The sequence below is a fragment of the Lepidochelys kempii genome, chromosome 9, assembly GCF_965140285.1.
Source record: "Lepidochelys kempii isolate rLepKem1 chromosome 9, rLepKem1.hap1, whole genome shotgun sequence".
Taxonomy (NCBI): Eukaryota; Metazoa; Chordata; order Testudines; family Cheloniidae; genus Lepidochelys; species Lepidochelys kempii.
The window spans coordinates 46984630-46997505 of record NC_136388.1 but is presented as its reverse complement, the minus strand read 5'-3'; the positions used below and the strand labels follow the sequence as shown (position 1 = coordinate 46997505).

General features: G+C 42.6%; 1 protein-coding gene across 1 annotated transcript in view; it reads right to left on the bottom strand.

Annotated features, from left to right (window-relative positions):
- Positions 1-697: 697 nt before the first annotated feature.
- The window catches only part of HS6ST1 (heparan sulfate 6-O-sulfotransferase 1), a 272582-nt gene continuing 260403 nt past the window's right edge, over positions 698-12876 (bottom strand). Inside the window, exon 2 of the mRNA XM_073360113.2 lies at positions 698-7754. Within this exon, the coding sequence (XP_073216214.1) occupies positions 7046-7754 (709 nt within the window). The 3' untranslated portion in view covers positions 698-7045. The remainder of the gene's footprint in view (positions 7755-12876) is intronic.

Sequence of the window (12876 nt, the reverse complement as noted above, 5' to 3'; positions counted from 1 at the left end):
TCAGAATAGTTTGTTGGGAATATTTTTTAATATAAGACAATTTCCTGTGAATGTTCAATACTTGCATAACATTCACTGTTTTGCTGAACATTCCTGCCTATAAATTTGTACTCCAGAATGTGTGTGAAAAGCAAACAGGAGGGTAGGAGGGGGGCATGAATTTTCAGAGTTAAAGTAAACTCATTTAGTAAGTTGAATGACCAGTGGTAGGATTTTCTTGCTACATTTTGTGTCACACTAAGAATAAATGGGCTGTATTGCTTCTGTTTCCTTGGTTGGAGTGTAAGTTTTCTGTGCTGAAAATCTGAAACCAAGGCCCCTCTATCAGGCCCACTGGCAGCTTTATCACCATGTAATACAGCGGAGTGAGACACAGGGCCGTCCCTAGCTATTCTGGGGCCCTATGCAGCCCCCCCACATGGGGGGGGGGAGTGTGGGGCCTTGGGGCAGAGAGGGGAGGTTGACTCCAGGCCTCCGAGAGGGAGGGAGGGGCTGGCTAGGGGGGCATGGGGAAACTGCCCCCAAGCACACAAATTTGGGTGCCCCAAATTTCCTGGTGCCCTACGCAGCTGCGTACTTTGCATATGGGTAGGGGCAGCCCTGGTGAGACATATCACACTGTCAAAATAACAGCCAAATCACTGGAGAATACAGGTTCCAAAAGGCCAATGGCAAGAACACCACACACAACAGAGGCTTGGTTTTAGGGTTTATTTCATCTGCTAACATTCATTCTTGATCTAGACAAAAACAATTAGATTATTATTTTGAATCAATTTTTGTTGTTGTGGAAAGAAAAGAAAACAAACCTTAACACTTCTTTTTGTAGGATGCTATAAATAAATATATAAAGCTTTAAGTAGTACTTGGCTTAAGTTAAACAGTTTTTTTAGTTCCTGAAATAAAAGTGAAAACCATACAGATTCAGCCCAATGGAAACACTTTTTTAAAAGAAGCTGAATCTATTTGATCTACAAATGGGGGGGAGGGGTGAACAGGAGTGAAGAGTTTTATTCTAATTCTAGTTTTTACCCTCAGTCACACAACTCCTAGAGATAAGAACGGAGTTCCTTGGTAGATAAAACACACAAGAAAGGGGAAGGAAATGAATGCTCTGCCTGCATTGTCTATTACCACCTCTGCTGTACTTCTTGTACAGCAGAGTGGAAATTAAAGAGAACACAAGTGAAACCTCAGACAAAAGCAAATGACATCAACACAAAATCAGATCAGTTACCAATAAAACTGGTGGTAAATCCTGTGGCTGCTGTTCATGTGCCTGGCAGACTACACATACATAGAAACTTCACATTTGAGGTGTTTTTTTTAAGCAATTAAAATGAATGAAAAGGGGCAATAAAAATAAGTTAAAAACATATTCCAATATGTACAAAACAAATCATGCTCAGAAACCATTTTAATATAAAATTATTCATTATAGTACAGCTCTCTCACTCCAGTATGTAGAAGGGACACCTGGGAGGGCTGAGAAAGTGGGGACTTGGGGGAAGAAAAAGGCTTGATTGCAAATCATGCTTTTCATCTTGGATGGCTAAGAATTGTACTGAAAACCACCAGCCTTAGGGTGGGCAAAGCAAGCTTTGATACCCACGTGCTTATAAGGACCACATTCCCCTTGCCAGAGTTCCTGTAGATAGGACAAACAGGCAGCCACAGATAACTCTGATTGTGTGTGAAGGACACGCTGATCATGGCTTTAACAGGAACTACTGCTAATTGAGCTGTGCTTTAAAGGCCTGGCTCTCCTAGCATTCAGCCAGCAAATCTCATGTTCATTTCTGCTACTGGAACATGATAGGCTAATATTAACAAAATGAGAACAAAAGCTAACCCAGTAGCACTGTGATTTGAATGAAGCAAATTATGCGGACTGCATGCCGAAACATATCCTTTGAAAGACTACATTTAGTAAGCCTGTGTGCAGATTACTGCAGTGCTACCTATTTGTTACCTTCAAAAAATTCCGGCGGGGGAGGCTGGCTCAAAGAATTGGTAATAAAGGGCAATGGAGCCTTTTAACTCTGTCACAACTAAAAGTCATACCTTGCTCAGTAAGAACACCGTCAATACCATCCGATAGCTGTTCAGTGGTCAAGTGAGCGGGTGGTCGCTATGCCTCAATTTAGTTTCTAATGGGCAAGTGTCTGCATCGCTGTCGACAGCCGGACTTCTTTCTTGCTTGTGACGCCAGCAGAGGAACAAAGCTAAGAAGCGAATGACCATGGAGTCGGAACTGTAAGAAAGGTTCAAAAAGCACACTGGAGGCGTTTGATGCTACTACCTATGCCGTCCTTGTGTGGCTAGACACGGGACCATAGGTGCTGGAACTAGGGGTACCGGAGGTGCGGGCTTGAAGTGGTTTCCATCATATACACGGTTTACAGTTTGGTTCAGTGACTCTCAGCACCCCACTACACAAATTGTTCCAGCACCCCTGCATGGGACTGCAGCTTGCAAGAGTGACACAGTCTGAATCACATTAAATTCACTCCAAAATTTGCTTTCCAAGTGTTCTAACAAAAACTCAGGCAGGGATGCTATGGAAGAGAGACCAGCCTGAGAAGAAAGGAAATAAAAACCAGAAAAATGACCTGTGCTTAATGGTATTTCATTCACAAAGAATCCTCTGTCCTGAGCTGTTTTGCCTGCCTCTGCCGCAATGTAAGATATGACTGACTGGGCAAAAAGTTACAGGACACAGCATCCTTTCCAGTCAATACTGCACATTGTTCAATGGGCATGACAAAAGGTGGCATCTAATTGGCTAGCTAGTGTTTGTGTGGGCAGGTCTCTCATTCAGTATAACCATTCAGATTCAGGCTCATCAGCAACAACACATTTCAAGCAGCGACGTTTCTCTTTTCAGGAGTCTAAAAGCACACGGGGGCCTGGTTCTTGCACTTATAGCTGTGCAAAGGGCAAGCAACGTGCTACTGGATCAGAATTCTCTGCACACTAGTGGGAGCATGTCACACCTCTTTTTGCACAGGTGTAATGACGACACAAACTCTAAGAAAGTGGAGAGTCAGGCCATGGTCTTTCACTAGTGCCAACAATGCAGCTCTCCAATGTAACCACTCACACTATACATTACTGCTTGGATAAATTCCCATAAACACTTCATAAAGATCCCAACAGCAGTGAAGACTTTCCCTGGAAGCTCCCTGCAATCATAGCAGGAAAACAATGTAACAGCTAGTGTTATATTGACTTGGGACCTGATTCAACTCCCATTGAATTCAATGGGAGTCTTTGTCAGAATCTCGCAATTGTCTTCACTACACCTACTGCCATTATGAAATATTTCCTCGCTTAATGAAGAAGGATTGTACATAAGAAGCTCTAAATGTATAGAAAGTTCAGGGAGCAGGAGGGGAGATGTATTGGAGGAGAGGGGCACATACTTAACAACAACAAAATATCTGGCCAATAATTCCACTGGAGTTTCGTAAAGCAGATGGTGTCTATTAATTTAAAACTACACATACATTTTTCATGTTATTGTAGCATCAAATAATCTGCTCCTAAAAACTGGTACCACTCCAAATTGTAGTACATATAAATCACAATAAACTACATTCACATTATGTCAAAGAAGCTCCTTTAAGCCCACTAAAGCAAGAAAATTCTGTGTCAGACAAGTGATGTATCCTACAGCTTACTGCCTGGCACCCAGCCCTTAAGAGTAAATTAGTGTAAGGTTTGGCCAAACAGCTGGGCATAGCGGGCTGGGTATCCTTTGTTTCCTTTAATCACACTTAGAATTTATCTTTGCACCACTTTGCACTAGTTAACTCCCACAACACCTCTTTGTGGTAAGTATTATTAACAAAGAGCAGATGGGGAAACTGAAGCAGAGCTGAAGGGATGTGGCTGAGCCAGGATTTGAATATGGAAATTTCTGACTCTCTGGACTGAGCTTAGACCACTAGAAATCATCATACCTCTCTCTTCTTCCTTTTGTGGGTTTAAGTGAACTGTTAACAATACTCTGTAGTTTAATTTCATTTGTTGGTTACTGTAATATATTACAAAGCAAATGTTGAAAAAAAGTCTACTACTGACACGCTCTTGAGGTCAGAGGTTCCTTCTAATTTTGAACCATGTAGACAGATCCACTAAAATTCAGCCAGTTATTTAGAGCACATAATGCAGAAATAACCTAGACAGACTGGGCCAAATTCTACTGTCAACCTTGCTCGGGCAGCTTCATTCATTGTCAACCTTTGTGTAAATGAAGGCAGAATTTGGCCCTCAGTATAATAATTGTTCTCAGAACTCAGTACTGTACCAGTTTTTATAGTACTTTATGGGCAAGCACAGTATGCTTTCTTGTGGAGTTGTTTGGATGCGTACTTTGAATATGGATTAGTTTAGTAACCATTTGTGCATTATGGATCCATAACACTGAATGCAGTGAGAAGCCTTTGGGTAAAGTTTGATAGTGTGCACATAAAACAGTTGCTTTTTATAGCTCATGTATAGTTTTGTGGATAAACAGCCTGTAAAATTGCATTTGTAAAAATCAATGTTTTCTTTAGTTACAGCAAAACACACGAGCGCTGGGAACTAGCAAACACTGTTATTCCTAATCCTGGAATTTAGAGGTGAAGGAATGGGTTGTAACACCCTCTGCCCCCAAACCAAATTGCTTTGAGGGGGAAGTTTTTCTTCCACATTTCATCCTGGAGCAAATATTTATGGCCATGTTATACATCTCTGAAAACCGGGAGTGGCTCTTAATGGAAATACTGACAGACCCTGAAAGAGAACAACACTAGCAGGTGTTGACTGATAAGCCTGATCTAATATAGCACTTTAGCATGTCTCAATATGGTTAAAGTTAAGATGTGCTGGCCCAGGCTGTGAGGGCCTAATCCAAAGCCCACTGAAATCAAACGAAAGACTCTCACTGACTTCAATGGGCTTTGGATCAGAGCCATAATAGGGTTATGTTTTAACCCCAAGTGTTGCTCAGGATTTCTGTCCAGATACTCTGTCATCTTTCCTCTCTTTTAGGGAAGAGCACCTACAAAAGCAAGCTGTGTTGCTCGGAGTTTATGTCATGGAAATCAGGCAGCTCCTGCAACGGGCACTCACCTCCCCTGCAAAACTCAATTTGAATTCTACAGTGTTGGTAGCAGTGTGCAAAGGCAGAGAGAGAATTAAAATACAAAGCGAGCAACACTTCAGTGAATTCCTGTAAAGGGAAAGACAACTCTGTAGAAAGGACATGCTGGAACTGAATATATCATCTCTCTGCCTCTCCTCCTGTGATTTCACTGTCATATTAGATCTGCAGTTAACACAGCCTCTGAAAATCAAGGTGTCTCCCATTTTATTCATACTTCACTCAAAACAGTAGCCAGTTCAGATCCTAGGGGCCAAGTAACAATGGGTGATGCATGGAGCAGACAAAACCTGCATTCTTTTCCATGTCTCAGACCAATGCAGAAGTGCTTAGAATAGCAACAGCAATGACAAAAAATAGACGGATTTAAACAGAGTGTAGGGGAAACGTGACAATCCACTGCTGTTCTCTGAATCAATGTGAGTAGGCAGATGCTGGTTAGACTGCCACCGGATTGCGGAATGAAAGTTACCAGACTCTCTAAAAATGAGAAGGGTGCTGGTCTGATCAGGGCCTGAGACTAAAAACCATAACCATTGATTTCCCTTTCCAGGTTTATGAGTGCACCTTGTTTAAAATATGATCTACAGAAAGGGCCATTCTGCCAAAATACAGCATGCACTGTCACCAGATTAATTCAGACCAATAGCAAGAAATCTTAGTGCCCTGGAGCAAGGTCCCAGACTGCTCCCTTTGGAATCAGTGGAAATTTTGCTATTGACTTTGGTGGGAGCAAGATTGGGAACATAATTTATCTTAAAAAAATAGCATTTTTGAAATTTAGGTATGTGTAAGTACATGTGTTCTCTGTAATTAAGATCTCATTTCACACTCCCCCCCCCCCCCCAGCAAAATAAACACGTCTTCATTGATAACTGAGTACTCATGGGGTATTACTGGAACTCTACCTGATGCATGCGGGTGTGATGCTATTCTCTCTCTCTGCTTGGCTTGTCTCATGTACAGAAAAGGATTTTCATGTGCTGTTTACAGGTGACATTGATTAAAGAATGTACTGCACACGGGAAGGGGTGACAAGATTCCATCTGTGTGTACGTGAGTGATTCTACATGGAATTTGGTTGGCGTTTATTTGGCTTTTGGAACTTCTTTGTGAAGCAGAAGCTGAAGATGTTTGTGCATGAATTCACTAACTATTGTTACTATGGTAAAGTGGTGTAGGTGTGTGACACCAGTGCAATGTATCAAAACCATTGTGCTAAGTATATGTTCTAGGCCACAGTCAATTTGCTTTAATGTTTCTCATCCTCTGCTGTCTTTCTTCTTTTATTTTTATTCTGCTCCATTTTCTCAACAGTGGTTGCCATTTGCGTCTGAGCAGCTGCCCCTGTGGCTAGATCATACCCTAATAGCTGAGCATGCAATCAACCTTGCCACTACTATCCTTAGTTTAGCAAAACAAAAATAACCCCTCATTACCCTTCCCCCACAAAAAAGAAGGGAAACAAAGGGAAACCTTGATTTTAAAAAATTATCTATATACATGTGTGTGTTTGTATATCTGTCTTTATACTCGAGAAAAAAAGATTAATAAAAGATCCTACCTCTGCCGTCTGTTTCTGAATTTGGGAGGATAAGAAACATTACATTGTATTTGGCCTCATAAGTGGGTGGCTGAATTTGTGCATTTTTAAATCTGAGTTATAATGTTGCCCCTTTTTTGTTTTTTAGGTATTTATTTATTTTTTTAAGAATCTCATTGGTCTTGTAAGAAACAGTAAAAAGACCCCATTGTTTAAAGAAGAATTCTACCTTCTGTTTTACAGACTTGCTTTTAAATAAAAGATTTGTTGGTGGTGGTTTTGTATTTTTATTTCCACGATCTTTTAACAGGAAACCCTAGAATCCCATTCAGTATAAAAGTCTGCCTAGGCTACCACTTCTCTATAATATGGCTCATGTAGTCCTCAGTGGGCAAGCGTCCTTGCTCTTCTGTCTCTTCCTTGGGAAGTGCCTCGTTGGACCGGTGAAGAAGCCTCTCTTCCCGATTCTTTATCCTTTGCTCCATCCTCTCCAGCTGCCGCTTGTACTGGTAGCGCTGTTGGAAAAGGTCCTTTGCATAGTCATAGAGTTGCATGTCCAAGTCATTGAGCTCCTCAATCCTCCGTATGGTGTTGTTATCCACCTCCACTCCGCCTGCCCTTGTACTGTTGTACTGCATGAAGGGCCTGATGAATTTCAGATTAAAAGTTCTCTCAAACAGGTATTGAGTCTTCCTCTGGAACTCTGTCAAGCCAAAAAAGGCCATGTCTCTAAGGTTCTTCTTTGCACTCTCTAACAGGATCTGTGCTCGCTTGTTCTCGGGGATAAAAGACATGTTGTAGCAGCCCACCAAGCTCAAGTCAGCCAACATCCTCACTTGGCGGTTGTTTGCCAAGTTATACGGGCAATCCATGAACTCTTGCAGTGTGCATCCTGACCAGTCTGTGCCTTCATAGCATGATGGCAGCTCTTCAGGGGTTGGTGTCCGACCATCACACATATGTAAGGAAGTTTTCCAGGTAGCTCCTCGTTGGACGTGCCTCCATTCACTGAGGTAACGGGACACAGGGTCTCTCAGCAGCGTGATGTAGTAAAATTTTCTACAAGAAGAAGAAAAAAATATTCAGCATGTGACAAACTGTAATGTGGCAAGCTGGGATCTATGGCACAGAACAGCAACAGTCAGTGTCTCAACATTCATTTAATTTACCTCTCACAGATTCTTTTCTTCCTAGAATCTGTACTGCTAAGCAAACTGAGTGACACCAGGACTATGTTCTCCTCATAACTCATCTTTTCCATTTTAGTCACACCAACTCAGAACTCTCTCTCTGGGATATCGCTTTCCAGTAACAGACAGCAATGTCAGAACAAATCATCAGGATTCAACTGATCTACCAGCCTCATAGACCAACTTTGGCTTTAGGGTCTGACTGGCCTTTCACACGAACATGCCTTTCCGGAGTCAGCCAAGACTCACGCGATAGCACTGGCCAATAACTGATCTATTTATAAACTGACCCAATCCTGATCACCGCACCGACCTATTGAGTGGGCCACCTAGCACTTCGGTTATCTCGCTGCCGCACTGAACTCAGAAGTCTGCACTGAGGAACGGAGCAGCAGCAGCAGGATATATTTTTTTTAAATGGGAAATCAGGAAGAAAACACACTCTTTGTGGAAACAGATAAGCCGGGGGGGGGGGGGGGAGTCTACCCCCAGCACCTGCTAGCTCCCATTTCAACTGACCCACAAAGATGCAAACGAAACAGGAGAAAAATTCTGATATCCAAGTGGGATGGGTACAAAGGCAAGGCAGTCAAGAACAACATACATAGTGATAGAATATATTTTCATAGCTCCGAGTATAGTGGAGTGTATTAAAATGCAAATGGCACCTTAAACTGTATGTCTGATACCCTGTGGTGTGCAAAGAGTCACTGCAGCCTCAGTTCATGGTGCGTGTGGCTACCCAAATGTTCTGCGTCTCTCATAATAAGAGTAGCCAATTACCAGTTCTAACTGGAGCCTGACTGCAAGGCCCACTAGAGTTCTTTCATTGAATTCATTGGGCACTCGATCAGATCCTTGGTGTGAAAGGCTTCTAGCTGCTAAAGAAGGCAGGGTATTAGATCCACTGAGGTGCCCCAGGCTTATCTGGCTGTGTGATGTCATCTCCAGGTAGGAGCACAAGGGGCTTTACTGGAGTAACAGGACACATGGGATACTCTGTATCTTGTCCTTCAAGAAGGATGTAGTCTGAGGAGAGGAGCAGAATTCTTTTCTTGCTAAACAAGTGTCTGTGGAATGCTGCTACAGCTTGCTGCATTACTGGGACAGCTAAATAGATATAAACGTGACAGACATTAGCGCAGGTTATATGGGGCACTGCACTGTTTTTAGAGAAAATAAAAATGCAAAGTAAAAATTCTGTCTTGGCTAAAGTTAGTGCATGCTCATATGTTCCCAACACTTTCAGTATTATGCTTCCTAATGGTCATGCACGTTGCTGTATGAGATGGAACAAGTTAATTTAAAGAAAATGCATCACAGACCTTGCCCAGGAAATCTAATTGTAAAGAATGTTTTCTTTCCCACTTTCCTATTAGTTCTCTAAAGCCCACAACAGTGAGTCAGAGTCTATCAACTTCAGTGGCTGTTGGATCACACCCCAATTACTCTTTCACTTTCTGTTTTTGTGACCACAGCTGGTAAGCATGTTGGCTATTCACGGGAGGTTTTCAACCTCACCCCGTGCCAGAAACATTTGTACAATGGGGGTCGGGAGGGAAGGAACCTCCCTTAAGTTTCTTTCTCTTCCTTTTACATTGCAACCCATAATAATGATTCATCTCCCCTGACTGGGATGCAGCTCTGGTTTATATAAGCAGTGCTAAGAAACCTCTAACAGAGGGGGATAAAATATGACAGTGGAAAGACCAAGAAAGCCACAATGGATGCCAGATGTTCAAGTAACAGACCCTGACACTAAACACAGCTCACATTTTTTGACTTGTGAACTATAGTGGACTTTTTATTTATTTTTTTAATTTACTGCCATGGAATCCAAAGGGCATTTTTCATGAAGTAGTTATAAAACTGTATCTTATGCGGATAACGGTAGCACTTGGAAGCTTCAATCAAGTTTTGGTCTCATTGTGCTAGGTACCATACAAAGTCATAGGAAGAGATAGTCTCTGCCCTGAAGAGCTTATAATCTAAGTAAGCAAGGGTGGGGAAAAAGAAAGCATTAGTATGGCCATTTTACATATGGAGAAGCGAGGCCCAGAGAGATTAAGTGACTTGGGCAATGTCACACAGGAAGTCTGTGGCAGAGCTAGGAACTCAATCTGAATATCCTGAGCCACAGTGCTGTGCCTTTACCACAAGACCATCTACTGGTCAACTTCTTAACTGCAGAGATAAAATGTACCTAGTATATGAAGAAAAACTAACATTCCAGATGCTGCCCCATCTAATGCCTTGAAATGCCAACATTCCACTAAAACCGAGAAAACTAGCACTTCAGCATTACTATGCTACATCCTGGTACCGTGCAAAAGCTGCAGTTGGGCACAGCAGTGAAAGGATTAAAAAGCAATATCCCCTTCTCCCCAGTGTTACTGCAAAAGCTATTTTAATGGAGGAGGAGTACTAGCAAATAATTTACAATGTGTGGTCTCTCGCTAAGATTCCAGCAATGGGTGGCATCGTGGGTATGGTGGGCACAGGAGACCGATGATACTGGAAGACTTGGAGGGCTCACTTTCCAGCACAACAGAAGATTGAAGTAGCAACCACTTCTCCTCAAAAGATGGAAGCTGATCTGCTGGTGAGGAAGGAGGATGCACCTTTGGGGACTGGAATACCAGCAGCAGGACTAGGTAAATGGTGATGCATTCAGAAACTATGCTGAGCTGAGGAAAAAGTCCTAGAAGCAGCAAGGCCACCAAAGGGAGCTCGAAAAAAAGCCACACAAAGGGTACAGAGAGACAAAGAGAATTATAAAGCGGGCCACCGCTTCCTGCAGCTCCCATTGGCTGTGAATGGTGAACCCCGGCCACTGAGAGCTGTGTGCGGCCATACTTGTGGACGCTCAGGTAAACAAAGCGTCTCGTGGCCCGCTAGGGGCTTACCCTGAACAAGCCACGAACCAAGTTTGGGAACCCCTGATCTAGGTGAATAATGATGGATTTAGGAGCCTAACTTTAGGCACCCAAGTATGAACATTTTAACCCAAGATTTTCAAATTCTCCAAACAGACGTTTTAGAGTTACACTTAACTTCAAAGAAAAGTTAGCCATACAGCACGCCCCATCTTTTAGCAACAGTTGGCAGAGGTATTATTATTACCATAGCAACAATGTATAAGAAAGTCTGAAGCCTAGAATTTTTCTTCCGTGTGGTTAAAAACACAGGCATTGCCACTTGTCAGCAGCAGTTTGAAATTTATGAACACTTGATTAGTGAACTTCTCTTTTGTCATCAGAGATAAAATAAACCCATACCATACATGCACCTGTGAGTGCCCCTTCCTTTCAGCTGGGTGCCCTATGCAGCGACTTAATTCAAATATGCCTAAAGACTGCACTGCTCACTTCAGAACTGTGGTCTTCTTCTAACCCAGATAGGCCTATTCAACACTGCCTCATAAAAAAACCTATCTCATTTTGGTGATGCCATGCCAGGCCTCGCTGACCTTCTTGGAGTTAACAGCTCCAGCAAAAAAATGGAAGCCGTATTTGGTAAGGTACTTTGGGTTTTTTTGCCCATGTCACAGGCAGACAAGGCAAAATCACAGTCCCTATTCTTGGGGGCTCCTCTTCTATGCACCTCCTTGGGAAAGAGGTTTGAAAAAAATGAAAACAATCTGAATTTTCATGGTTTTGGTAAAACAACCAAGTTTTATAACTGCAATTTGAGAAAAAGAACCATTATTACACCAGAGGAAGGATGGTCCTGTGGTAAACTCACTGTACTGAGCTCAGAAAACCTGAGTTCAATTCTTGGCTCTGCTGCAGGCTTCCGAACTGCCCTCAGGCAAGTCAGTCTCTCTGTGCCTCAGTTTGCCATCTGGAAAGGGGGAACAATGCTTCCTTTGTCCATCTTGTCTATTTATCTTGTGGGCTAGGATTGTCTCTGACCACGGGTATGTGCAGCCTCCTAGCACAAAGGGGCCCTGATCTTGGATGGGGCCTCTACGTGCCAATATAGCACAAATAATAGTTAAATAATTCCTTGGGCCAATCTTGTCAAGAAACCCTTTGTGCCATTAATGGGAAGTGAAAACCTTCATCTTATAAACGACACTTTCCTGCCTCGCTCTTGCTATCTAGCAGCCAACATGACTTAGCAACTAAGCAATAGCTTCTATGTATGAACACTTGTTCTCTCCATTTTATTTACATTTATTCCCCACTCACTTTGATACAGACCTCTTGCTTCTCACTGCTGGTCATTAAAATGTGCTGGAAGTTTCTAATCTTATTTCAGTGAAGCATTTATGTTGACCTTCTTCAGTACAATCCCCTCTTTGCTGTTAAGATTAACCATTTCCCCCATCTAGCTGAAAAGGGCACATTATTATTTTTTTCTGCTGGTTCTCACTTAACATTCAAGAGTCCTCACAGGAAAATGGTCTTGTGCTAAACCCACAAAACTACTGCAAGCCCTTCTTGTTTCCTTTGGTGGCTCTCAGCCAGATAAACACCAGGCCTAGCTGCTTCCACTCATAAGTGCTTCATCTTGCCTGCCAGAGAAGGGGGAGGAAAAGGAAGCTGCAGGGGTCTACTTCAGCTGTATAACCTCAATCTGTCAGGGCAACATGCCTTAGGGCTACAATTTCTCCCTTAAAGCAAAACAAAACAGGCTCCAACCCCCCTGTGTTCTTGATGAACTAACTGAACTGAACAGGGAGCCTGCTGGCTTAGAAGACTGAGAATGCTTTGCTTGGTTTAAACGAAATGCTAGTACAGTGTGGGACATGTGGTGGGGGAGAAGGCTTCTACGTAAGTGAAGCCCATGTGTACCCTCACTGTAGTTAAAAGACTTTTGTGGTGGTTCCTCAATCCATAATGTGTGTCAGTTCTTGCTGTAAACGGCCTATGTGAGCCTGCCTCCCATCTGTCAAACGAAAAGGAGACTGGGCTTGGAGTGTACAGAACAAATTCGTTTGTACTGCTGTTTAGCCTGCAAAAAGAAGTAAGTGTTTGTTTATAAAA